Source organism: Colletotrichum godetiae (genome assembly GCF_030913485.1).
Source record: "Colletotrichum godetiae strain CBS 193.32 chromosome Unknown BDP55scaffold_92, whole genome shotgun sequence".
Classification (NCBI taxonomy): Eukaryota; Fungi; Ascomycota; class Sordariomycetes; order Glomerellales; family Glomerellaceae; genus Colletotrichum; species Colletotrichum godetiae.
This window is the reverse complement of record NW_026851340.1, coordinates 16,141-41,723: the sequence shown is the minus strand read 5'-3', so window position 1 is coordinate 41,723 and position 25,583 is coordinate 16,141. Positions and strand designations below refer to the sequence as shown.

General features: G+C 52.0%; 9 protein-coding genes and 2 non-coding genes across 11 annotated transcripts; 6 read left to right on the top strand and 5 right to left on the bottom strand.

Moving 5' to 3' along the window:
• Positions 1 to 490: 490 nt before the first annotated feature.
• On the top strand, positions 491 to 2,290 carry BDP55DRAFT_734879 (uncharacterized protein; the record flags this gene model as incomplete). Its single annotated transcript, XM_060580257.1, has 2 exons — positions 491 to 527; positions 603 to 2,290. The coding sequence occupies 2 exons, from the start codon at positions 491 to 493 to the stop codon at positions 2,288 to 2,290; spliced, it is 1,725 nt and encodes a 574-aa protein (XP_060422216.1).
• An 889-nt stretch (positions 2,291 to 3,179) lies between these two features.
• BDP55DRAFT_761645 (uncharacterized protein) lies at positions 3,180 to 4,100 on the top strand (the record flags this gene model as incomplete). The annotated part of the gene is made up of 2 exons (XM_060580872.1): positions 3,180 to 3,964; positions 4,025 to 4,100. 2 exons carry the CDS (start codon positions 3,180 to 3,182, stop codon positions 4,098 to 4,100), a joined length of 861 nt encoding a protein of 286 aa, XP_060422215.1.
• A 936-nt stretch (positions 4,101 to 5,036) lies between these two features.
• On the top strand, positions 5,037 to 6,324 carry BDP55DRAFT_734877 (calcineurin-like phosphoesterase; the record flags this gene model as incomplete). Its single annotated transcript, XM_060580256.1, has 2 exons — positions 5,037 to 5,202; positions 5,267 to 6,324. The coding sequence occupies 2 exons, from the start codon at positions 5,037 to 5,039 to the stop codon at positions 6,322 to 6,324; spliced, it is 1,224 nt and encodes a 407-aa protein (XP_060422214.1).
• A 530-nt stretch (positions 6,325 to 6,854) lies between these two features.
• On the bottom strand, positions 6,855 to 6,937 carry BDP55DRAFT_t325. The gene has a single exon. It is a non-coding gene; the product is annotated as a tRNA-Arg (tRNA).
• Positions 6,938 to 7,184: 247 nt separating this feature from the next.
• Positions 7,185 to 9,135, top strand: BDP55DRAFT_761638 (methyltransferase domain-containing protein; the record flags this gene model as incomplete). Its single annotated transcript, XM_060580871.1, has 7 exons — positions 7,185 to 7,593; positions 7,679 to 7,735; positions 7,795 to 7,888; positions 8,106 to 8,254; positions 8,372 to 8,409; positions 8,466 to 8,603; positions 8,712 to 9,135. The coding sequence occupies exons 1-7, from the start codon at positions 7,558 to 7,560 to the stop codon at positions 9,133 to 9,135; spliced, it is 936 nt and encodes a 311-aa protein (XP_060422213.1). The 5' UTR covers positions 7,185 to 7,557.
• Positions 9,136 to 12,293: 3,158 nt separating this feature from the next.
• On the top strand, positions 12,294 to 13,217 carry BDP55DRAFT_773959 (uncharacterized protein). The gene has a single exon (XM_060581193.1). It carries the CDS (start codon positions 12,394 to 12,396, stop codon positions 13,000 to 13,002), a length of 609 nt encoding a protein of 202 aa, XP_060422212.1. The 5' UTR covers positions 12,294 to 12,393; the 3' UTR covers positions 13,003 to 13,217.
• A 680-nt stretch (positions 13,218 to 13,897) lies between these two features.
• On the bottom strand, positions 13,898 to 15,776 carry BDP55DRAFT_567158 (multicopper oxidase; the record flags this gene model as incomplete). The annotated part of the gene is made up of 4 exons (XM_060570568.1): positions 13,898 to 15,139; positions 15,193 to 15,312; positions 15,365 to 15,590; positions 15,640 to 15,776. The coding sequence occupies 4 exons, from the start codon at positions 15,774 to 15,776 to the stop codon at positions 13,898 to 13,900; spliced, it is 1,725 nt and encodes a 574-aa protein (XP_060422211.1).
• Positions 15,777 to 17,388: 1,612 nt separating this feature from the next.
• Positions 17,389 to 17,479, bottom strand: BDP55DRAFT_t324. Its single transcript has one exon. It is a non-coding gene; the product is annotated as a tRNA-Pro (tRNA).
• A 1,395-nt stretch (positions 17,480 to 18,874) lies between these two features.
• BDP55DRAFT_595808 (sulfate permease) lies at positions 18,875 to 21,820 on the top strand. Its single transcript, XM_060570984.1, has 3 exons — positions 18,875 to 19,373; positions 19,437 to 19,582; positions 19,641 to 21,820. Exons 1-3 carry the CDS (start codon positions 19,097 to 19,099, stop codon positions 21,666 to 21,668), a joined length of 2,451 nt encoding a protein of 816 aa, XP_060422210.1. The 5' UTR covers positions 18,875 to 19,096; the 3' UTR covers positions 21,669 to 21,820.
• A 112-nt stretch (positions 21,821 to 21,932) lies between these two features.
• BDP55DRAFT_685647 (phosphomannose isomerase type I) lies at positions 21,933 to 23,472 on the bottom strand. The gene has a single exon (XM_060576464.1). The coding sequence runs from the start codon at positions 23,250 to 23,252 to the stop codon at positions 22,032 to 22,034; it is 1,221 nt and encodes a 406-aa protein (XP_060422209.1). The 5' UTR covers positions 23,253 to 23,472; the 3' UTR covers positions 21,933 to 22,031.
• Positions 23,473 to 24,060: 588 nt separating this feature from the next.
• On the bottom strand, positions 24,061 to 25,134 carry BDP55DRAFT_685646 (uncharacterized protein). The gene has a single exon (XM_060576463.1). The coding sequence runs from the start codon at positions 25,127 to 25,129 to the stop codon at positions 24,107 to 24,109; it is 1,023 nt and encodes a 340-aa protein (XP_060422208.1). The 5' UTR covers positions 25,130 to 25,134; the 3' UTR covers positions 24,061 to 24,106.
• Between the last annotated feature and the right edge of the window lie 449 nt (positions 25,135 to 25,583).

The following is a 25,583-nucleotide window of genomic DNA, read 5'->3' as shown; positions in this document are numbered from 1 at the left end:
TGGCACTGAAAGTCAGTCGTATCTCAGACGCCACGCCACGCAGCCAACGCGTGATCTCGACGGCCAAAGTCTCGAATCTGGAATGATTCCGCCGCCGCCTGATCCATATTTCGAGAACCAACCTCTCGTAAGCGACTTGATAGGCAATAGAGCTAGCCAGCCCAATTTCGATAAGTTCCTAATGCGCGTTGGGCGATTCCGGAAGCACCACCGGAATCCCTTCCCATACCCTGCCGCGGCGGCCTAACACTGACACAACCCCTGTCAGCCAGCCATCAATCTGGGGTAACTCGACAGTAACTGGATATGGGTAGCCAGCTTCGATATGTAAAGCTGGACTTGTCTCATGTGCAGAGACCTCTTAATCTTTTCATGATTCATCGTTTCTTAACTTGACTCTAACCTCGAACTCGAAGAGTGCCTTACGCCACTCATTCACACAAGTGGTTCCTATTTAGCTTCTCAGAGCTCCACGTTTGATAGTATTACAATGGAGGGCCCTTTTGATGCAGTCGTCGTCGGTGCCGGTAAGTAGAACTTGGGCCCACCTTGGACCATTCTTTTGGACTCTACCTAGTTGCTGACAAGTCTCTCTTCTCAAGGCTGGTTCGGTCTCGCAGCCGCCAAGGCCTATTCACAACTACACCCAACCGCGAACCTTGCCGTCCTAGAAGCTGCTGAATCCTGCGGAGGAACATGGTCCAAGAACCGTCTCTACCCCGGCTTAAAGTCGAACAACATGATCGGAACCTACGAATACCCAGACTTTCCCATGTCGGAGTCTGTATACGGCGTTAAGCCCAACAATCACGTCCCGGGTGCAGTTCTCCACCGCTACCTTACCGACTTTGCCAAGCACTTCGGGTTCTTCGACCGCATCCAATTTCACACCGCTGTCAACTTGGTAGAAAGAAATGGCGAGAAAGGATGGCGACTTTCTGTGGCCTCGCCATCTGGGGAGCGCGTCATTCAGACTGAGAAGCTCATCCTGGCAACAGGATTGACTTCGACGCCGAATCTTCCAACTTACTCAGGAGCCGAGACCTTCTTGGGCCCTCTATTCCATGCAAAGGACTTCTGCAAGAGGGCATCTGAGCTCAAGGGGGTCAAGAACGCCGTAGTCGTAGGCGGAGCGAAGTCAGCCTTCGACGTTGCCTATGCCTTGGTTCAGGACGGCGCGGAGGTAGACCTGATCGTCCGCCCCAATGGCCATGGTCCGGTTTGGATTGCGCCTCCCTTTGTCACGCCTTTCAAGAAGAGAATGGACCAGTTACTCAACATCCGCTGGATGTCATGGTTCAGTCCCTGTCCTTGGGGTGGTGAAGATGGGTACTCAGGCGTCCGTCAATTCCTTCACGGCACCACCTTTGGTCGCTTCATTGTCGACTCGTTCTGGAAGGTGCTGAGCGGCGATGTTCTCTCGGCCAACGCGTATGACTCGCACCCTGAGCTTCAGAAGTTGAAGCCGTGGCACTCGGCGTTCTGGATTGGTAGCGGCCTTAGCATCTTGAACTACGACAGCAGTTTGTTTGATTTGGTCAAGGAGGGCAAGATCCGGGTTCACATTGATAACATTGACCGGCTAGAGGGCAACAAGGTTTTCCTTTCCTCTGGTGAACAACTCGAGACTGAGGCAATTGTCTGCTCCACCGGCTGGAAGAAGGAGTCGACCATCAAATTTGCTGGTCTCAGTGAGGAGAAGCTCGGCCTCAAGTACTCTTCGACTGAGAAACGGGCTTTGGACCAAGAAGCGGACGCCAAAGTTCTCGCTCTCTTCCCTCGGCTGGGGGATCAACCGAAACTGAGGTTCACTCCTAAAGAGGCAAACCCCTTGCGTTACTATCGCTTCATGGTTCCCTCCACAATGGTGGGCTCTCGAGACCTTGCCTTTGCTGGCATGATTTCAACAGTCAGCACGTCAGTCTGCGCCACTATTCAAGGTCACTGGATCGCCGCCTTCTTGGGTGGTCAACTGGATCGCCTTCCCATTTCTGATCAGGAGATTACGGACGAGATCATGTTGCACACACAATGGGGCAAATGGCGTTATCCTTGCGGTTACGGCGCCGACCTTCCTGACTTTGTGTTTGAGGGCTTGCCATACGTCAACATGTTGATGAAGGATCTCGGAGTAGAGACACACCGCAAGTCTAGTCGGCTCCAGGAACTTACATCACCCTACCTGCCAGCCGACTTCCGCGGCTTAGTAGATGAGTGGAAGCAGGGTCACGGTGCTAGCGAAACCGACGTTGCCACGCACAAGGTTGTGACTTCAGGGACGGATGAATAAGGGGGCGGACACTCCTAGGGTTGAGAGCCAGCCATCTGTTGGCTGTGTTTGTTCAAGATTTCCTTTGTCAGATTCCCACTTCACTTTGTACTGCAGTTTTCTCCCAGCCTAATTCATTACAAACTCAGTGTACTATTGAGACTCCACAATGGCTATCCAAATCGGAGGCCGAGCACGGTAGTTCTTGATAAAACAATAGATCGAATGATACACCAGACGTTTTCTGTCGGGTTCCAGTTCCATTTAGAGTGCAAATGGTATGTCCCCGAACCGGCGAATACATACGCCTAGGATATGTTGCCATGTCAGATTCCAATTGGCTCTTTTACCCCATGATTTGTAACATCCGACTCTAAGTTCAACGCCCAGCCAATTTCCCACTTGACATTGACTTTCGTGTATTTTTGCTGCCTATGTACTTGTCTATCATCGCTTGATATTTCTTGGACTCACTGGGGCATCCGCGGAATCCGCGGAACGCACGCTCTTAAGTCAAATGACCGCCACATCTCCGCGGGAAGCGCGTCTCGACTTGACGGGGTATTAACAAAACGTACGGAGTATTTGAAATTGTATAGAGATTGATCAGCAGGCATCAAAGTTATACGGGATATTTCACGATACAGGGCGTCCATATAACGTTATCGGCGATGCCTGGAAGTGTCATCGGTAGTCGCTGTTTTGTTTAATGGACTGGACTTTGCAATGCGCAAGGAATGGTGATCTTCGCGAGCGAGCGAATCGTTTCGCACGCTTAGCTGCAGCATCCCACCGGCGGTTATAAGATGCGGAGGCTTGCCTGTCCAATTGGTACTATCGAGTTCTCAACTACACTCGCCAATACCGCAAACGAGAGGCTCCAACCAACTAAGTACTTACAATTATCAACATGCTCGTCTTAATCGCCGGAATATCTGGCAACCTTGGCAGTCGCCTAGCAATAGTTGCGAAACAGCGCGGCCTATCTGTTAGGGGCCTAGGACGCGATCCCTCGAGATTGAGTCCTGAGCTAGCCCAAAGTCTTGAATCCTTCGTCACAAGTCGCAACTATTACGACACTCCGGCTCTAGACAAAGCCGTGGCTGGCGTGGATGCGATTATCTGTGCCTACAACCCGACACCTCTCCTGGACCTCGACGGATGTCTCTCACTCCTCCGGGCTGCCGAGCGGGCAAATGTCAAGGTCTTCATGGCCTCCTCGTGGAACAATGATTGGACGAAGATCAAGTTTGGCGATTTTGAGCATTACGATGCTCACATTGCCTTCGAGCAGCAGGCCGCTATGACAAGCTCAATAAAACCGGTGTACCTTTTCACAGGAGTCTTTGCCGACCTATTGTTCACCCCCTACGGACCGGGAGGTTTTGATACTTCTGGCGACGTCCCTCAAATGCGTTACTGGGGCGAGGGGAACAAGAAATTGCATTCCTGGACAGTGCAGGATGACGTTGCTGCATGGACCATTGAGATTCTGATCAATGGAGGCGGCGTTCAAGAGGGCAAGGGAGGGTTCTTCAGAATGCGCTCCGGAGTGAATACGATCGAGGAGCTGGCGTTAGCATACGAAGAGGCCACGGGGACCTTTGTTGAAGTCAAGCGTCAAGGCACCCTGGGGATGCTCGCGGAAGAGATTGCCAGACTGCGCAGAGAAAAGGGAAGGGATAGGAACTTTGAGTATCTCCCGGAGGTTGTCGCATTCTTGTACGACCAGGGACTATTCGAGGTACCGGCTAGTGAAATCGCAGCTTTGGAACATGTTCGCAAGCCCACGACTCTGGAAGAACACCTGAAGGTTCGGTTCGGAAGCTAATGAAGCTATTCAAGGCGGGACGAAAATGAGGTGGTGCATGAACATAGACATATCCACCCAAGTTTCCGGGAGTGATGTGAGTAGTCGTAGACAGTCGAAGCCCACAAGTGCTGTATATCAGGTAGTCGGAGTCTAAGAGCCTAGAGGTACCCTGAGTAGGTAGTTTTCATATCTGAAGCTCGACGAAAATATACACACACACTCCGGCATTCCTGGGTACCTTGATCAATTGAAAGAAGATGTAGAGTGAAGCTGCGGCCCCCACAGAAGCATGTAATGTTGAAATACCCATCGCTTTCTGGTCTAAGCCATCGGACCTCACGTACCTACGTGGGGTGATCACTAGGGATTTATCGCAAAGTTCCGTTTCCGCACCTCCGCCGGTAGACCGGCCAAGATTAAGTCACTGTGGAATTGAATGCTCGAGCTTTAGATCAAAGCAATGGAAGCTAGTGCAGTTGAAAGATGTTGATCGCTAGTGACAGGTGGGGGTCCGTGTTAGCTGCACAGATGGTCCGGACCTTCGAGTCGAGGTTCTAGCAGGCAGGGAGCTCATCATCACCGACAGCTCCCTCCAATAGCTCTGGTCATTAATAATTCGGAGTTTATCCCACGCGATCCGCGTAGATTGAAACAAGGTGACGTAACACACATCTTGCGATCACAATATTAACATTGGCATTGTGCCAACATGCTCGCCTTTTGAACTAAGAACGAAGATGTCTCCTTGCAGCTCATCCTGAATATGCACGTTTGGGGTCTCTCGACATCCCTTGACTGCATTCGTGAAACCATGTCCCAAAGCACCCTGGCCGAGCCACTCCAAGACTTCAGACGATGGGATCATATAAATCCTCAACAGGCGTCAATGAAGCCTGAAGGCCGTACATGTGTTCCGATAGATCGTCAGTCTTTCCAAGAACCCGGTTACCGACAATGAGCTTCAGAGTGGCGACTCTCATCGGGGCCTTAGCTGTGCTACCAGAACTCTCTCGTCAATCCCCAACACTGCATCGCCGAGACAAAGCCTCAGATCCACTGAGCTTCAGCAAAGATGGCAACTTCAAGATCTCAATCTTTGAAGATCTTCATTTCGGAGAGAGTAAGTCTCGGAGTAGGGAATTCGGCCACTGAAGCTGGGATCTACTAACACCACATGCTTGCAGATGCCTGGGATGCATTTGGCCCTGCCGCAGACAAAAAGACTGTCGGTGTCATCACTAAGGTACTAGACGACGCCAAGCCAGACTTGGTGGTACTGAATGGCGACCTTATTACTGGCGAAAATGCGTTTGCCGAAAACGCAACGTTCGTGCTTGATCAGTTGGTGAAGCCAATAGTCGATCGGAGTATCCCTTGGGCAAGCACCTACGGCAACCATGACTATCAGGAAAATATTACGGGGAGTGACATTATGGCGCGTGAGAAACAATGGCCAAACTCTCGAACTCAAAAGATGGTTAGCGACACCAACGCTGGCGTATCCAATTACTATCTCCCCGTCTATGCTTCCGATTGTACAAAAGATGATTGTACACCGGAACTGGTCCTGTGGTTCTTTGACAGTAGAGGCGGCTTCTATTTTATGCAAACCGATAATAACGACGCAGCGAAACTAGTGGACCAGCCCAACTGGGTCGACGACAGCGTCGTCAACTGGTTCAAGTCGACTAACTCGGATCTTAACAATAAGTTTAACAAGAACATTCCCGGTGTCGCCTTTGTGCACATCCCACCCAAGGCTTCAAGTGCCATCCAAGCGCAGGGAATCGACCCGGAAAAGAACCCTGGTATCAATGATGATTCTCCGCTTTCCTATCAGGCTCAAGGCTGGTGTAAAGATGGAAGCCAAAAAGATTCCTGCGACTATGGTGGACAAGACTCATCGTTCATGAAGGCGGTCGCTGATAGCCCCGGCATGATTGGGGTCTTCAGCGGCCATGACCATGGGAATAGCTGGTGCACTAAGTGGAAAGGCTCCGTCAGCGGTGTTTCGGTTGACGGTACGGGTGTCAACTTATGTTTTGGTCAGCATACGGGCTATGGCGGATACGGGAACTGGATTCGCGGTTCGAGGCAATTGTCTTTCAGCCGGAACAAGTTGTCAAAAGGAGAACTTGACACCTTTATTCGATTGGAGTCTGGCAAGACTGTTGGATCGATTACTCTGAACTCCACATATGGGGAGGATAAGTATCCCACAACTCCAGACGACAGGACGTGAGAGAATGTCAATATCGCCGCCGAACAAGAGGAAGGTCAACACTGAAATAATACCCTGTTTCTTCTGGTGGTGAAGGAAAATAAGTCCTACCTTCAAAGTTTTATTAATTAAATGGATTTATGGTTGATCGTTTGTGGCTCCCTCAACTGGAATACCTGCCCGTCTCCAAGTTTCTCGAATCTTTACTTCAACTTGACCGGTCTGAAAAAGTGACACCTACTTCTCCCCGATCCAATAAATCCACAACCATACACATCTTTCGGCGAATTCAAGTTCGTGATTTCATAGCAATCAATGTACGTGTATGTCGAAGTGCGGAATGGTGTGCAGGGAAATAACGAATCATCGATGACTCTGGGCTTATTTCCACTATATCCACGTATCAAAAGATGTGCAAAGAGTAGATTTGGAGAAAAGCTGAGCTTATATGGGAACTTTTTCCTGTCACCATTCCGCACTCGAAGTGATAGACCCAACTACATCGTTCCCGAACTTGCAAAAAGATCTTGATAACGACGAGCAAAAGAGTTTGACCAGCATGGGGGTCGAACCCACAATCTCCTGATTCCACGATACGTCGTAGTCAGACGCCTTGCCATTGGGCCAACCGGCCAGAGAATCGAGAAATCCTCGGATACTCATGTGTGGGACGGTGGGGACCTGTTCGTGATCTATTATACAAGAACGGAAAGAGTCTGCGCTCTTCAACGCACAATCGCGGCTCCTAGTCTTTGCGAATCTGGTTGTTATTGTTGGAAAACGGCTCCACACTCATTGACAAGAGGATCCCCGTCACCGCCATGCCCTTGTTACATCCTACGACGCTATTGAGCCCGTTGGAAAATAGCTGGCGTCGGAGGCGAGCCGAACCCCTCATCACGTCGACTGGTTGGCCCAGAACAGTTCCGTAGCCGCCCAACGGCTAAAGTCTCATCGCGCCAACGTTCCGGACTTGGAAGTTGGAACCAACAAGAGGATATTGAAACCAGCAAAGACAACAACGCCCCTCAACCCCCTGTCCCTGAAAAAGGTGCACTGACGACCCTACTGAGCGATAGAAAAACTAACCCTTTCATAATGGACCCATCTGCCCGTTCTCCCATGTGCCGCGGCCTTCCACCCCCCTTCCCCCCGCACCAGCTGTTCGGTTCTCCTACCTACGCCACGCAGAACCCGACAGTTTGGTTCGCCCATCCTCGTCATTGGAACGTAGGCTCACTGTATTTGTATTAGATGGACGCCGAGGACAATCTTGAAGTGCGAGATGAGGTAAGTCGATGCACTCGCTACTCGAAATAGTACTCAGACGACTTTGGGTCAGAGTAATACCTACTCAAGATGCTGATAATGGCAGGATGCAAACGACGAGGCCATGGACTCTGATCTCGACTCTGCGATTGAGGATATGGAGGTATGAACACTGCTCATTGATTCGAATTTCTACACTGCGCACATCATTGATGTCTTCAGCCGTCCGCGCAGGCTGATCTTCTCTCGATAACGTCAAGTATTTTTGACTATCAGTTCGAGAATGGCAGATCATACCATTCGATGAGCGAAGGCAGTTAAGTCTGCCGCCATTTTGCTTCAACCCCATGTGCATCTGGCTAACGGTCAACAGAATATGTGTACCCGAATGACGATGTAACTACTTCCTTCTATTCCGTTGTTCGTGCGTCGGTGAAACATGTTAATCTGACTCAAGAGTGCAGTCGGAACTTATACGTTATGGTACGTTCGACCAAGAACCCCTTTCCTGCATGTCTTCTCACCGCGAATAGACCTCCAACATCATCTGTGGTTGGTCACACTGGAAGGAGAGTTGGCAACGAGTCCTGGCAGAGAGACCGCAAAGCGAGTTCTGGATCTTGGGACCGGAACTGGTATCTGGGCGATTGACTTTGGTGAGTTGTGGCTTGCCCCCAAGGCGGTTTTGATTGGTTGTACGACTAACTCGTCACCAGCCGATGCATATCCAGGGTCCGAGGTACGAGAAGAATACAATCAGCCCTGCCATCAATGATTTTGTTGTCTTAATTTTTCCTAGGTCATTGGTGTGGACCTGAGCGCGGTCCAACCTGACCTGTAAGCATGAACTCAGACTCTCTATGCTCCTTGCATGGCTGATAAATCGTATCTAGAGTTCCCGCCAACTGCAGTTTCGAGATAGATGACCTCGAGCTTGACTGGCCCTGGGAGCAGCCTTTTGACTACATTTTCAGTCGATCCGCCGCTGGGAGTTGGTCAGACTTTCGGGCCATTATTCAAAGAGCATACGAGTAAGCAACTGTGCTCCGTCTTAAGGCGCAATTGCATTAATTGCGATCAGTCTTGGTTTCATACCAGAGTGTCAGAGATAGTCTAAGGCAATGCTGACATTGGCGCAGCCACTTGGAGCCCGGCGGCTATTTTGAGGTTCAAGACCTTGAACTACCATCATTCTGTGACGACGGCTCCGTGCCGACGGATGCTGCACTCTACCGCTGGGAGCATGCGCTCGTGGACGCCTCCAACGAGTTGGGTCGGCCTCTCAACTACGCCCGGGACTGTCTCGACGATCTTCACGACGTGGGCTTTGTCGAAATACATCACCAACTTTACAAATGGCCCTGCAACAACTGGCCTGAAGACCCATACCTCAAAGAGGTTGGTCGATGGAATTGCGCGAATCTGGACATGGGCGTGGAGGCTTTCTCCCTGGGCCTCTTGACGAGGGTGAAGGGCTGGACGCGAGATGCCGTTGAGGAGTTGTGTACAGAGGTTAAGAGGGAGGTGAAGGATACGAGACGGCATACCTACTGGAGACAGTGAGTTGTGGCCCAGTTTGTTCTAAGACGGACAGCTACCCTTTGAAATTGCTAACAATAATTCATCAGACACGTTATTTATGCTCGGAAACCTTGTAAGCCATCAACGAACAATAGCACGAGACTTGAATAGTAGAACCTGTCAAGTGTGGATCCGGGAGTTGCAACTCATGCCCGCTCCTAGGAGTGATGGCGATAGCTCGTAATATCCCGCGTCCAATGATACTCCACATAATCTGAGATACAGTAAGCTCTAGGAAACTACGACATTGATATACATCACATGTGTCGTGTGAGCATCACTTTCTTGAGAATTGGTTATAGTTTGTCTTTATCTTGTCAAGTCCGTTGATGCGATCTTGTTCCCGACTCTGTGCAATCCGAGCGCGTGCGATCAGATGACTCTGGATGTTCCCTTGCTGTCAAATCACTTGTTGCAGTTGAGAATCTGGTCCAACAAACTTTGGTCCACCGCCGACCGGTCCGCTGATTAAGGTAGGTGTGTTACAGGCTCGTATACTACACGTAGGTATCTGAGGTCCCCCCAGTTCGTGTGGATTCGTAGGGTTTGTATAGTTCAAGAATGAGCTGGCGACGAATTACTCTGGGGTAGGTTGTGCCGGATTAATGCCATTAGTAATGAGCATTCGTTGCGGTTGGGCCACGTTTGCTAGTGGGGATGTCCTGCTGTGATCTTCCGTTCGGCATCATAATTAGTACCAGGCTGACTCGACTTGTATGGCGGTTCGTCCAGGCGATAACCCTTCGATGGCACGTGGTGCCACTGCATATCTGGGCTTTCGTGGACAAGAAGTGTTGTCTTTCGAAATAGTCCGGGCAACTTTGACGGAGCCGGAGGCAGTTCCAGGACGGCCCAGGTATCGAAAAGGGTTTTGCTTGCAACTAGTAAATGTAAGATTGTCTGGATAAATTGAAACTTTAGAAAGACGAGACGCAGAGCTAACTTCGTTGTCTGATCGTTCTATATCTCCGGGGTTGGGTTTTTGTGATGATAGAGGACTCAGGGCAGGTCTGAACGCTATTGTCTTGGCCTAACTCAAGATGGACGGCTGAGGGAAGAGGCTATCAAGGTCGAGGGTATGAGAAGAATTCATATTTCGTGGAAGTACAATCTACGATACAACCCTATGCCAACCGACTTGGGTTACACCACCAGGCGAAGAGCGAAGTCTCCAGTCCAGTTTCATCCCAATTGGTCAACCGGCGACCACAATCCACTCTAATACTTCCTTGGCGCCCCTTCTGGTCAATTTACGATGGCTTCAAATTCGATCGAGTCACTCAGGGCTCATTTATAACAGCCTCCTATGTGGGCACTCTGCGGAGATGACTTAAAAGATCGAGAAGAATTGAGGAATATTCCCGGTATGGAAAACGCGGTTGGTCTCAACAGCGCAATACTAACAACCCACCAGCTGTATCCGCACAATTTAGGTCGTCTGGTACCCATTTCAAAGGATAGCTTCCAGACAGTGTCTGCTCTTTTTAAGCACAGGCAGAAAGCATGACGAATAAGATGCAGCGCGCTTCCTGTGAAGAGGAAATGGCTATTCACGGACTTCGTATGATGCGCCAGAATGGGTTGGTTGGCACAGGGCTCTACCAGGCAAAATGGCAGTGAATAGCAGTACACGTCATCCTGATCTTCCTGGCTTTCTTCTACCTATGTCTTACGGTGATCAAGTCTGGCGAACATTCTAAACTAACACTGTGGAAGAATAGCTCGCTAGGGACTCTTAGGCGTGGATACGACATGGACAAACCATTGGCCAGTGACAAGGCGTCTATTATAGACAGTAGAACTCGAGAATGCCGCAAGGGAAATTTGCACATGTTTGGAAGTTAAATTTGAAGGAGAGGCAATACTTGATGATTCCGTTGAGAATGGCGCCGTTGAGAAAGTCAGGAAACCTCATTCTCTCCTACCGACGGAGACATTACCAGTCAAGGGCTTTAGAAGCAATCAATGCTGCGACCTGCCAATAAACTCATACTTGAAGTTTCTGTTCACAAATCTGATTATTGAAAGTATTGCATAAGCAAGTAGTAAAAGTTCCACAAACCATAATACTGTGTTGGAATACCAAGGCCTATATTGCCCCTCATCTCTGCATGGTCGATGGGAGTCTGAGTTCCATCACTTTTGATTTCCGCTCTTTTCTTCATCGTGAAGCGGCCAGGGCTGAGCTGATGGCGTATGGTCACTGTGAAAGTGCTCATGCAGTCACTTCCATTCCAAGAATCGAAACCTCTCATCAAACAAACTTCGCCTCCGATACAGTATCTCGCGAGTGCATCGTCGCCCTCGCTACAAATCTAGCTTTTCCGGTTCAATCTGTTGTAGATTTTGATGGTCTTTCTCAAAAATCTCGACCAAAGTTCCTTACGCCGCGCCGCTGACATTGCATACACGTGTGTTGAGGGGTAAAGACCAAAGTCCCAATGTAAACTGAGACATTCAGCTATCATGCGACGCAGAACATATCAAAATGCCGCAAGGACGGTCTCAACCAATGGAGCTTTTCATTCTTTGCATATTTGAGAAAGATGCTCAGAGAATGGAACCTTTACGCGTCATGTGATCTGACCTACTTTACGAGACAGTTGGCCCTCCCAATTTCTTACGTTGCATTTGAGCTGAGTAGCGCTCGCCCCTCGGCAATTTATACTGTTGTGGCCCAATGCGGTTCTTCCCTGCAAACCTTTGATGCATCAATACGAAGTTGCAGCGTTTCACGGACTAATGAACCAATCATCGTTGTAATCATGATTTGCGACTTCTTGTTCTGTCGATATTCACTAGTTCTAGGCCTCCCTGCGGCTAGGGTGATGCAGTATATAGCGAATAGTATGAGTCTTCGCTGTCTTCTTCATAGGCAAAGTTAGCAGCTCAACTCTGCGATCATCGTGCGGCGTATCTCGCCCGGCTGAAGTGAAGGCATCGTTGTCTCAAAGAAGCGAGGGGAACATCGCCCGGCCGAAGTGAGGACAGGCATCACGCGGTCCGCGGACGATTCCACGTAGGTATTGCCCAGAGCGGGTGAGAGTTCTGAAGCTGAGGGGTGATGAGAAAAGAATTCCAAAAGTGTTCGTGGAATTGGGTATAAAAGCACACAACTAGAACCTATAGATCGAACACTTGACACACCAATCATCCAGTACCTAGTCAACCTCCGACTTCAACTATTCAGTTTACCCCATCAAAAGCTCGAATCCAAGTCATCACGCCAAATTTTTCGCAATGCAACTATCTCTTTACATCATTGCCACCCTCGCCGCCGCCTCGGCAGCCTTCAGAGTCCCCGAGGGCGCGACTGACGGCGTCTATGCCGCCTACTACGATGAGTCAGGCAATGAGGTCCACGTCAAAGATCCCAATCCCATCATTGTCGCCGTCCTCGTCTCGGCCGCCCCTGAGGCGCGAGCAGTGAAGAAGCCTGGCGTCTCCCGGGCCCGCCGTGCCTCGGCCCCGAGCGAGCTCTTCGCACGTGCGGCCACAGTTTGGTGCGGCTGCGGCTTTCACTTGAACAACATCGACTGTGATGGCGCGGTCCAGCAGATCAAGGACGGGATCAATGGCGCAGGCGGACAGTCCGACGTTGGACCCGGCCTAGCGTGGTACGCGATCCGCGGCAACGTTGTCGTGTTCCTTTGCAACCGCTACGGGCCCGGTAGAGGCCGCGTCACCGTGTCTAGCTTTGCTGCTGGTTTGTCGACAATTACAAGCGCTTGCGGTTACTATGTCACAGGAACTATCGAGAATGGCGTGCTCGACATCGGATACATGAACAACGATTCCAATGTGTGGTTTTGTGAGAGATCCCGATGGTCAACGGTGCATGAGTGTTAAAGGGGCTGCTTCAACCTCATCCCCCCTCACATGAGAGTCAATGTCAGATTCAAGGCCGCCGGTTGAGATGGGCTTTCTTTGGCAACGATACATGAGAAATCGTGTTGGAGTTGATCACTCCGAGTCCCTGGGACATGGAGCTGGCCGAGACTTGAAGATCAATTATTATTCTTCCTGTTTAGCAACGATTAGATTTAGTTTAAATTGAAACATGAGTGGATACTAGGGAACTTCCTGTGCCTGATATTTCACATTTCTCTGAAGTACCTTGGTCAAATATGACGTTGGGTTTGAAACACACATCACTTCACTGTTTTCGTAACTACTTAGATAGGGACTTGAAAACTCCAGCAACGATGTCGAATGACCATCCTGCTTCCAAGTCCTTAAACTGGGGGCTGACATCCCGACCCATGGACTTACTTGCGGCTGTGGCTGAAAGGGCCGGGCCGAGAGGGGTATTATTACCGTTCTACTTGCCATTGGCTGATAAGGGAGCGGTGAGCACACTAACCGAATAGTGATTTTTTTTGAAATCTCGAAATTCCATTATTAGCTTGAGTTTGAGATTCCATGGCTCGAATTTAGCCGGTGACAATTCCTCTTCAAGTGCCTTAAGTGCGAAGAGGGCCAGAAACCTTACAGCCACTTATTATCGACCGACCACAAACAGATTGCCTGAGACGACGTATCAGTGTGTCAGTGTGCCATTACTTACTTTTTATTTCTATATTTATAAATTACAAATTTGAATGTCAACAGTACAGTACAGGTAGTAAAAGTTTTACAAGTGAAAGTAGACAATTCCCCACGCTCCCAGCTCACCTCTCCGGATACACACGACCATCGTACAACATCTTACAAGGCTCTAAAAGAGTCAATTCGAGATTCTGCACTACCGAGGACCTTCGATAGCGGGCCGCTCAGCTCTTTTGACACGTCTCATCTTGACGCCACCACGAGTAGACCAGTACTGATCCAGCCTTGTCATGACCTCATCAACGTTATTGTAAGGTTGAAGAGCCGCCATGAACTGGACTTTCTGCGTAATAGCATCAGTGCTGAAAGCCGCAGCATTAACCGGGACAGCTCTCCATCTAGCTTCCATCGGGTCGGCAAAGGAAGTTTCGTTGTACCCGAAATCGGCCAGGGCCGTGACATTAAACGCCGCCATCATCTCGTGGTCCTCGTGGATAAGGTTGTGGCAGTGGAACATGTAGACGCCATCCCATGGGGCATAGTGCGCCTCGACGCGGACGACCTCGCCAGCATCGAGCCAGACCACGTCCTTCAGGCCAGCAGCCTCGTACGGAAGAACGGGTCTCTTCGCCTTGGTGCGGCTGAGGATACGGAAGTCGACAAGGTGCACGTGGATGGGATGCGTCCAGCCACCGCCACCGTTCTCAAACTCCCAGATCTCGACCTTGCCGCGGGGCACGTTGGCGAGGATGCGGTTCTTGACGTCGCTGAAGCCAACGCCGTTGATCTTCCAGCCGCCACCCTGGCGATGGAACAGGAACTTGCGGTCGACACCATTGCCCTGTGATGGCGGGAAGGGGACGTTCCGGAGATTGGTGGGGACGACGGCGTTATCGACGACAGCAGGCTTGCTAACGACGAAACGCATTACCTGGTTCGTGAAGCCGTAGTCTTTATCCTTGCCGACATCGTTCTGGTTCCGGAGCGTGATGTTTTGGCCCGCGAATTGGCTGAAATCGAAGACGACCTCCCAGCGCTCGGCCATGGAGATGGTCAGGGTGGATGATGTAATGGGACCCGTGAGGAGACCCGCGTCTGAGGCGATGACTTGGAAAGGAATATTGGCGCCGCCAGTTTGGCGCTGGAAGTAGAGGATAAAGGATCGTGAGACGGCGGAGTTGAGGAAGCGGAGGCGGTACTTGCGGGGTTCGACCTTGAAGAAGGGCCAAGGCTGACCGTTGACGTGAATGACGTCGCCCCAAAGACTGTCCGTCTCGCCGGCGGGAGAAAAGAGGGATCCATCGTTGTTGTACTGCTTTGACGACAGGACGAGGGGGATGTCGTTAACACCGTACCCGGTGGGAAGGCCGAGAGCATCCTCTGCGGGATCCTGGATGATGTAGGCACCGGCCTGACCAAAGTATGCGTTGACGGCAGTCTGACATTCATGGTAAGCTAGATGGGACGGATTTAAGGTTTGGGAAGGCTTACAATATCCATCGCGTGGTCATGATACCACAGGAAGCGGCCACTCTGGCTGTTGGGGTAGTAGTAGTCCTTGTACTGCCCAGGCAGAATGCGGTCCTCCGCCCACCCGTCCCAAGGTGCCCTCTGACATGGCATTAGACAACTGGCAAACTATGACAGGGCTCCAGAGACTTACAGAAGGCGAACCATGGAGATGCACCGCACTCGGCAGAATAGCCTTGTTGGTGAATCTGACAACCGTCTCCCGTCCCCTGGGAACCAAGAAAGTAGGTCCAGGGGAGATGCCATCATAGCCTACAAGCGAGGCCGGTCCCTTGTTGGGATAGACCTGCTGCTTGAAGGGAATGATGTCAACCTCGTAGTAATCGATCTGCTTGTTTGTGACCGGGTTCGTGATCGACCTGAGTAGTCATCAGCATCAGAGTAAGTCTGGGTGGCCATATCTCTTACATCTTGGGCTGCTTCACCGGCGGGATCGGCAGAGGAAACTGGTAAAAGTACTTGTACTCAGGACTAAGCCAGTCCTTCGCCGATGACCCTTCGAACAGGGCCATCGCCGCCACAAGGTGGGAAGCTCGGAAGAACATCTTGTCAAAAGAGTGAGGGGGAGGGTTTCGACGCGAGGGAAGCTGGGTATCGTTTCAGAGACGAAGCTTGGCCTGGTGATCCAACATCAATAAGTTACGAGATAACCGTGGCTTATATATGCCATTGCAGTGACCAAGGTTTGACCTGTGTCCGTAGTCCCATGATGATGGAAAGAAAACACCCGAGTGGCGTCGCGTGGGCATCGAGGCTATTGCCGCCTTGTCGTCCATTGCCAGGACTGTCCGAACATACATAGGAGCGGAAGTCTAGATGTGTTCCCTGGGTTATGGCTCAGGCTTCGTGACTCGAGAGTGTCGTCTGCTTCCAGCTGTGAGAAGAGAGTCTAGAACCTTAGAATAGCACTTCCCACGCTTATCGGATGAACTGTGTGCGGTCAGCGCGTATAGGAAAAAGGCAGTACTCCTGCAGGAACTATGACATCCTTCCCCACTTTCCGCGGGAAGTCTCAAGATCTCTTGCTTGTGTTGCATTGGGGAGGAAAGATCAAGCATCGCCAAGTTCATTGAAGCGGCGCATCGGGTGACCCGAAGAATTGGTTTAGCTGCGAGGCTCCCGAAGCCGTGCATGCATTCGCGAGCTGCACTTTCGGCTATCGTCAGTCAGTGCCAACTGTGCCATCCAGGGGCAACATCGAAAATAGCGGAAATCGTAGAGTCCGGTGTTCTTGGCATCTGGAGATGCCCCCCTTCCCCCGTGGAGACCGTCTTCGAGACATCCACAGCCCAGCACGCACCCTCAGCCATATCGAAAAGAATGTAGGCTCCGATGCAAGTACAGAGCATCTACTCCGTATGCATCTCGCCATTAAGGTCAAAAGGTGCAGGCTGCTGTAGCAACATGGACTGCCAAGGCGCGCCGGCAGGAACGTGTGTTTCCCCACGGACATGACATTGGAAATGGACAAGAATTCCCCTTTTCGACATTTGCGTTTGTTGTTACACGAATAGAATCGGAGATTGTGTGTAGAGAGCGTGAAAGCTGGCAACGATCCCTTCGCAACAGTTTCCTTGGTGGCAACTGCTGTCAATCGCGAGGTCTATTTGCCGCCGGCATACTAACACACCCATTGAGTTGAAGGATGACGGACGCCTCTTGGTGATCTCTCCGAGTGGCGCTTCAAGCTGGTGAGGGTTCTCGGTGAAGACCATCCGAAGGCTCGGACGCGCCCCCCTGAAACTGATGCCCTAGCTCGGATGAATAGACTCGGGGCTGACAGCTAGCTCATGTCGTGCAAGGCTCGTGGGCCACGTATCGATTCTGACTTCCCACGCAGATCCAATCTTAGGCTGGCGTTATGGAAGGTGACAGACTATTCGATACATGCTTTTCTTCAGCCGACAGCGAATTCTGTCCAACTCCGGGCTTGGGGAAGGCGAAGAGGTCAAAGACCAGCAGAATCTCAAGCTGAAAAAGGTATCCGGACTTGGCCGGGGCAAAGGCCGGTGCTTGGACCCACTTACGCTCCGTGCCGACCCCAACCGGGCAGCTCACGACTCCAAAGTTTACTCCATCCTTTGGCGAACAATACAAATCCACAACATCACCCAAGCAAATATGATTTGATTATGGGCTGCAAAAAGCAAAATGATGGGGCTCAACCGGGGATCGAACCCGGGGCCTCTCGCAGAGTAGACAGGTGTCAGAACCCAAAGCGAGAATCATACCTCTAGACCATTGAGCCAGTGTTGCGAAATGTCTTCATCTCGGAATGGAGCTGCCGATTTCCGAAGAATTTGTTGATTATAGAGTCTTGCCTTATACACAGGAATCGTTTCCTTGTTCAAGTCGCCATATCAATCAGCACACGACAGCCCATATACATTCAGTGTTAGTTCACAACAGCGCAATGCGTCATGAAATTCTCATGCAGAATCTAAACGAATGGTGATTGTCGTGAATTGGCAAATGGTGATAGCGCAAACTGCCACACCAACTACGCAACAAAGATTATTACTAAAGGCGGAACCGTCGTCAATGAACCGAATCATGTGGCTGGTGCTTCAACAGAACCGTACCGCCTTTGACGGCACCCGACGCCATTGTGGTAGACTCCATTTGCCGCCGCAGTGAAACCTGACCGAGTGCCGGCAGCAGGCCTGAACCTTATCTCTTTGTCTCTATCGGAACGTCACGACCTTGTTGAAAAATCTAGAATTCGATATGCTCCCATGTCCTTGTCGTAGTGAACACTCAGCTCCTTCGTGATGTGACGATGGCTGACTGAGGACCATTCCAGTCGTTGACGACGAGACGTGCTCCAGTTGGCAGAGCCGCATGACCTCAATGCCAAGAGAAGAATAAAACAGCCGTGAAGCGCCCAACTCTAATACTCTCACCATCAAAAGACAAGGATGCGTGACCTCCATCGATCCCCGACAAATGGGGCCGCGCCCGTTCTCCATCGTGGATCCCGCCCGCCGAGGACCGATACCCGCGCCACCCAGCCCCTTCCGGGACGGCTATCGGCCGGTGACGAGAAAGAACAACCATCTCTCACCGGTGCCAACACTATGCGGGAGTGCCAACGCGTTATCGTCCGCATCGTCCACATCGGCGACACAAGTCAAGTCTTGCTCCACCGTTCATGTTCGTGATCCACATCTAGGGCACTAGCCTCCAGGCCATCATCTTTGGTCGCCGAGAGGGTCTAGTCAACGCCGGCACCATGGAAATAGGACCCGCCCTCCCCACGAAATCTCTGCCACTGCCGTGATGACAGATTGATGATGCTGGTTAGATGGCTAAACATCAGAACACATCCCCTCCAGTCTTGTTCCTCATGCTTCGCAACGCGTAAGTAACATGTTAGTCAACATGGAAGTGCCCGGGACGAGGAAAGGACTAGGCTTGGCCCAAAAAGCTACCTGTACGGATACTTCAGTCAAAAGATGACCCGAGTAAACTTGTTCTAGATCGCCGTGTCAAGGCCCCATAACGTAAGGATAATCTTCCCCGGTCTGCTGCCAAGCTAGCTTCCCCCTTGTCCACCCTTCGATAAGTCTCGGGCGCCAAGGCGGCTGGCGGTGCGGCTTCTTGCAAAGCGGTCGGTCCTTGCCTCTCGAGACAGCCGTTGTCTCTATCTTATAATCAACCCATGTATTCTGTCAAGTCATACTTAGGTACACCGTCTTTCGCTCGACTCTTTCATCTGAACGGTGACGATCTTTGCTCCTCTACACTGAGTGGCAGCTTTCAACGACTTGACATCCAGTCTTTCGAAACAACATTTCAAACTATCAACCATACTTTTCAATAATATCCTTAACATCAAATCGAAGTAGGTATATTCGTAGCCAATATGGCAGCCAGCAAAGCTGGTGCGGTTCTCGCAAAGATACTCGGTATCGATCTCGAAGCCAGCACCCGCCACCAGACACAGGAACTCCACGACCATGTTGTCGGCGCCATCTCACCTTACGAACCATATTATGAAGAAGATCCCACAGTGAAGGATTGGTTATTAGAGCAGGTACCAACGAAAGAAGGCTCGGCTCGATACGTTAAAAGCCTTTTTCCCTTTACGAACTGGATCCTCCGATACAACACTCGCTGGCTCATTTCCGACGCTATTGCGGGTACGCACCTCCAGGCTTCTAAGCCTGCACGATAACTTCGCGGCTGTAACTGACGATACTCAGGTATCACTCTTGGACTCGTAGTCATCCCACAAGCCATGGCTTATGCTCTTCTCGCCCGACTAAGCCCTGAATACGGACTTTACACATCATTTACCGGCGCAGCTCTTTACTGGATCTTCGGAACCTCCAAGGACATTGCGATAGGAGTAAGATGCCCAACTTTTTCCGTTCGAATAACATGTTCATACTGACTTGATAACGTAGGCAACCGCCGTCGTGTCCCTCCTCGTCGGAAAAGTCAGCGCCAAAGTCCTCGAAGAACACCCAGGCGAATTTCAACCCGAAGAAATCTCCAAAACCCTCGCCTTCCTCGCCGGCGCCGTCCTACTCGTCTTCGGCCTCCTCCGCCTCGACTGGATTATCGAGTTCATCCCCCATGTCGCCATCTCCGCATTTGTCACCGGCGCCGCTATCACAATCACGCTCAGCCAGATTCCATCCCTCCTTGGCATTGATGGTGTCAACTCCAAAGAGGCTGCTTATCGTGTCTTCATCAACACGGCTCGTGGCCTGCCTCGCGTCAAGCTCGACGCCGCCATTGGGCTGACTGCTCTAGTGCTATTAGCTGCCATTAAGTGGTATACGGAGCGCATGGCCAGGTCCCAGCCGAAGCGGAAGCGCATGTGGGAGATGCTCTGCTCGCTGCGCATGACTTTCACTATCTTGCTGTATACACTCATCAGCTTCTTGGTGAACCGCGGGCTGGAGAATGGGGAGCACAAGTTCCGCATAACCGGAACACTGCCAAAAGGCTTTACCCACGCTGGCCCGCCTTCGTTAAATACCAAGTTGATCTCGGCGTTGCTGCCAGATCTACCGGCCACAGTCATCATCCTTGTGATTGAGCACATTGCTATCGGCAAGTCGTTTGGCCGCATTAACAATTATACCGTCCAGCCATCTCAAGAACTCATCTCAATCGGATGCACCAACCTATTCGGGCCCTTTCTTGGCGCATACTCCTCGACAGGCTCTTTCGGCGGCACCGCAATTCTCTCAAAAGCCGGTGTAAAAACCCCCATGGCCGGCGTCTTCAACGGAGCGATCCTCCTCCTCGCCTTATACGCTCTCACCTCAGTACTCTACTACATCCCCATGGCCAGTCTGGCAGCTCTCATCATCCACGCCGTGATCAACCTCATAACCTCTCCAGACCACATCTTCAAGTCATGGCTCATGTCACCCCCCGACGTCTTCATCTACTTCATCGGCGTCTTCGTCTCCATCTTCACCAGCCTCGAAGATGGCATCTACGTCACAGTAGCCTTGTCCGCAGCCCTCCTTCTCCTCCGTCTCGCCCGCTCCAAAGGCCGCTTCCTCGGCCGCGCACGCGTCTACCAGCACCCAGACCACCACGCCGGCGCCACCCCCGATCAAAAAGACTCGGACCGCCACTCCATCAGCAGCTCGCAGACCCTCTCGCACGGCAAGGCTCCTCCATCGCCCCGACTCCCGCCAGCGCACGACGTCTTCCTCCCACTAGATCGCAAAGATGGCACCAATCCCGCTGTACAAGTCAACGAGTTATACCCAGGCGTCTTCATCTACCGTTTCACCGAGGGTTTTAACTACCTCAACCAAGCGCAGTATGTCGACCGCCTGATCGAGCACGTTAGGCATTCCACCCGCCAGACCACGACACCACACTACGACCACCCAGGCGACCGGCCCTGGAACGAGCCCGTCCCGCCCTCGACAGTAGAAACCGACACTGAAGCCCCGTCGTTGCTGAAGCCGATCCTTCGAGCCGTCATCCTTGACTGCGCCGCCGTCAACAACATGGACTCAGGCGCCGTGGAGGGCTTGATTGACCTACGGAACCAACTCGACAGGTGGGCGGCGCCGGAGCCGGTGGAGTGGCATTTCGCCGGCGTGCATAATCGATGGACGCGGCGCGCGCTGTCGGTATCTGGATTTGGGTGTCCGAAGACGGGACACTTGGATGGATGGGAGCCGGTTTTCAGTCTGGCTGATTTGGCGGGACGGCCACCGATGATGTGCGAGCAGCAAGTTGTAACGACGAGGTCGAAGTCGGCGGGCGTGGCGAGTGACTCTGAGCAGTCTTCGTCGTCGGCGTTGGAGCAGGATATTTTGGGGTCCGAGGAGGGAGGGGTTCGACACCTCGGGGCTGTTGGTGCTATTAACAGACCGTTCTTCCATCTCGATCTCCCTCTGGCGCTTGAAAGTGCTGTCAAGAGTGCAAGAACGAGGGATCATCGACCGCAGATTTGAAGTACACGGTCATGCGCTGCCATTGTCAGCTTGGATGTGCGCTCATAGCCGTGCGGAAGATGAAGTGTGATTTCCATGTGTTTGAATGATATTAGAATACTTTAGATACTCCAATAGCATGTTAGTTTAATTTGATACACGATTCTCTTTGAGTCATTGCATGTCGTCGCCTCATGTCACTTGCCTCGAAATATTTGAAAGGTCACTTTGCTCATGTTCGACCGGCTCTCTCGATGTCACTGCGCATCCATTGCATCAATGTACCAATCATATAGGATGAGAATATTCTAACCATCGTCTCATTAGGTCATACTTCTAAATTTGCCAATCATTTCGTTTATTCTCTATCGATATCTGTCCAGGTCAGACCACAGTCGTAAACACTTGCATCTTGCCTTTGCTTTCCCACTTGATCTCAATGCCAGGAGCAACAAAATAGATGTGACCAGCCTTTACATCAAATATCTTCCCATCCGCCTCCAGAACCCCCTCGCCATCAGTGACAATAGCCACCGAGGGTCCTTCACCCGCCTTCAGAATTTCTGTCTTGTTCCCCTCATCCAAGTCCGTCTTCAACATGTCAAACTCGCTCAACGGCGGCGGATACACGACAGTACGTCCTTTTGTGCCCCGAGGACTCTGCTCCGCAGGTAGCAACACATCGTCCTTGCTATGCGCCTTGAAAGTCAACGTCTTGCTGAACAAATCAATGTTGTTTCTGTCGCCGGGTGGACAGAAGCCGGTGTTGAGGACATTGTTCGAACGAGCCATGCACTCCACAATATCCCCAGACAAGTAGGCGTGGATGCCGTCGGCCGGGATATACAACGCATCACCAGCCTCCAGTGACAAGAAGTTCATACACAGCAGCGCTATCAGGATACCATTGTCGCCTTTACCGTACTGATCCTGCAGACGTGGCAGCAGGTCCAGCACGTACCCATTGCCGCCCAGTTCCTCGCGCGGCGTGCCGCCAAGAGCCTCGGATACCTTTTCGACGGTATCCTCGTCGGCGAGCAGGATGCGGCGCGTGACCTCCCGCAATGTCTCGTCGGTCCACTTGGTCGTCCCGTCGGGGATCAGGTCCCGCAGGGCGGGGATGTTGAAGACGGGCGAGATGTGGTCCAGGGGCTTGAACCCGGCAAAGACCTCAAACGGGCCCAGCGCCACGGCGATCTCGGGCTTGTGGTTGGCATCGGTGAAGTTTTCGGGGTCCTGCTCGTGGAGTTTGCTTGCGAGTGACTTGTTTGGGTGGATCTGTAGGGGAAGCGCTTTTGCGATGGAGAGAATCTTGGGGAGGTAGGGCAGCTGGCCGTCGAGCTCCGTGATGACTTTTTGGCCGAGGAGTTGTTCCTTGTTCTTGTCCAGGACGTCCTTGAGAAGCTCGCCGGTCTCGAGAACGCGGGCGGGAAAATCGGGGTAGTCGCCGAACCACATCTCTGAGTAGGCTTTGTCATCTTTTATCGTGAAGCCGTTGGAGGTGTTTTCGCAGAGGCGCGCGGCGAGGGAGTCGCGGCCCTTTTTGCCCCAGTCGTAGTTGTTGCATGTGCCGCTTAGCTGGAAGACTGAGCTTTGAGAACTCATGGTGGTGGTTTGGTGAGGTTTTTTTCTTCTTTCTTGGTCCCTTGGTTTTATCTTCTCTTCCTTTTCTTCCAGATGTGACTTTAGCGCGTTGACTTTGAGTGATGATCAGGGGTATCCCGTCTATGAGATCACGTCTAATTAATGAGAACAACAATATTGCGTTTAAATCTTACACAGCAAGCGCATAAATATATCACGAGAAGGCAATGGTTAATAATTCAATATTGAGTGACCGGCTAGTGACGTCGAAAGGATTGACGCAACAGAATCGTCATCGAAGTCTTGGATCCGTCCGACACCCGGTCCCACTTTGTTGTGTCTCGGCGGGCCGTGGCGAACTCGAAGCCGGACCTGCAGCTCCGGCCAACGGTGTAACAGCCGCATCTTCGGAGAAGCTGAGATATTTTGACTGATCAAAGCTGGAATCGCGATCCCGGGCAATGAATAGTATCCTAATTGTGTCTACAACATCGAGTGCATAGTCCGGTTTACGGTGTCAGGCCCATGTTTGGAATGGTCTGTTTTCACAACCAGAGTTCATAAGTGGACAGACACAACACAACCAACATGAAATTCATCTCAGGTGGGTGAAGTCGAACTCACCACGACTTGCGATTGAGACGAGGATGGCTTGTATTGAAGCTTCAAGTTTGCTTCGTAGAGAAGCTCTATGCATGGAGTCGATATTTAGGAACTGAAGTCTTCGTCGTTTAAAGTTGTATGATAATAGAAGGTAGCGTTTGCCATTTATCAGCCACTTCATGTCACTGAGTTAGGTACGGGACAGTAAAGACAGATATTCCCTCACATTACCAAAAAAAGCTACGCCATTTTGAATTACCATTTCATTTTCTTCACTCATCACACCGAATCTCATAGAACTCAGACAACTCAGCAAACCCAAGCCCAGACCCAGGACCATCAGGCCGACCGATCATCGCCGAACTCTCCTCGGCTCTGAGGCCATCGCCAGACCGATCAGGTTGCTCGCCTTTCCTAGACGAATACGACTTCGACTTGCTCTTGGAGTTGTTTCTGCCCTTGCCTTTGCCCTTGCCCCTTGCGCGATCACTCTCCTCAGAGTCATCATTGGCGCCAGTGGCACGGCCGGAATCACCAAAGCCCTTATTGTCCTCACTAGAGTCTTCTTTCCCGCCAGCAGCGGCATGAAAGAAAGACTCTTCAGCGCCTAGAGAGAAATTATGCGCGCCGGGAGGGACGGCCGCGCGCAATGTTGCGCGCGGCATAGAGGTTGAGAGAGCGGCCATTGCGAGAGGCCTTGGCCTTGCTCGCCTTGTTGGCCTTACCGGCACCGGCAGCACCACCGGTAGCAGCGCCGGCGTTGGCAGTCCCGTTGTTAGCGGCGCCTCCGGCCGCGGCGTCAGCTTCGTCAGCAGCATTGCCGTTGCCGGCGGCAGCATCTTCCTCATCAGCCGCGTTTCCGTTGTCTGCGGCAGCGTCCTCCTCATCTGCGGCGTTGCCGGCATTGTTGTTGGCGGCACCGTTACCAGCGTTCTTGTTCTTGCCAGCCTTTGCGTTTCCGGCTCCAGCGTTCGCGTTGCCTGCATTGGCGTTTCCGTTGTCGGCCGCGGCATCCTCCTCGTCAGCGGTAGCGTTGCCATTTCCTGCGGCGGCGTCTTCATCATCTGCAGCGTTGCCTGCATTGCCGGCGGCAGCATCGTCTGCGGCGTTACCTGCGTTGCCGGCGGCAGCATCCTCGTCGTCGGCCGCGTTACCGGCGTTGTTGTTGGCGGCACCGTTACCAGCGTTCTTGTTCTTGCCAGCCTTTGCGTTTCCTGCTCCAGCGTTTGCGTTGCCGGCGTTGGCGTTGCCAGCGTTTGCATCGCCAGCTGCGGCATCCTCCTCGTCGGCGGCATTGCCAGCATTGCCTGTGTTACCGGCGGCCGCGTCCTCTTCATCGGCGGCAGCACCGTTGCCGGCAGCGGCATCCTCCTCATCGGCGGCATTGCCAGCATTGGCATTACCAGCGTTCTTGTTCTTTCCGGCCTTGGCGTTGCCTGCTCCAGCATTGGCGTTACCGGCGTTCGCGTTGCCAGCATTGCCGTTGTCAGCAGCAGCGTCTTCCTCGTCAGCTGCGTTGCCTGCGTTGCCAGCGGCAGCGTCTTCATCGTCTGCAGCAGCGTTGCCGTTGCCGGCAGCCGCATCTTCGTCATCAGCAGCAGCACCACCATTGCCAGCGGCGGCATCCTCCTCATCCGCCGCGTTACCGGCATTGCCAGCATTGTTCTGGTTGTTGGCGTTGCCGCCGGCGTTGCCACCCTTGGCCTGGGCACCATTACCACCGGCACCGGCACCAGCAGCCTGCTGGCC

What these genes read in the sequence shown, in the direction of transcription:
- BDP55DRAFT_773959 (XM_060581193.1), top strand. Translation starts at nt 12,394, where the DNA reads ATGCAACTATCTCTTTACATCATTGCCACCCTCGCCGCCGCCTCGGCA.
- BDP55DRAFT_595808 (XM_060570984.1), top strand. Translation starts at nt 19,097, where the DNA reads ATGGCAGCCAGCAAAGCTGGTGCGGTTCTCGCAAAGATACTCGGTATC. An exon ending in CATTTCCGACGCTATTGCGG is followed by an intron (nt 19,374 to 19,436) that starts GTACGCACCTCC and finishes GACGATACTCAG; the next exon opens with GTATCACTCTTGGACTCGTA. An exon ending in CCAAGGACATTGCGATAGGA is followed by an intron (nt 19,583 to 19,640) that starts GTAAGATGCCCA and finishes TTGATAACGTAG; the next exon opens with GCAACCGCCGTCGTGTCCCT.
- BDP55DRAFT_685647 (XM_060576464.1), bottom strand. Translation starts at nt 23,252, where the DNA reads ATGAGTTCTCAAAGCTCAGTCTTCCAGCTAAGCGGCACATGCAACAAC.
- BDP55DRAFT_685646 (XM_060576463.1), bottom strand. Translation starts at nt 25,129, where the DNA reads ATGCCGCCGACGAGGAGGATGCCGCAGCTGGCGATGCAAACGCTGGCA.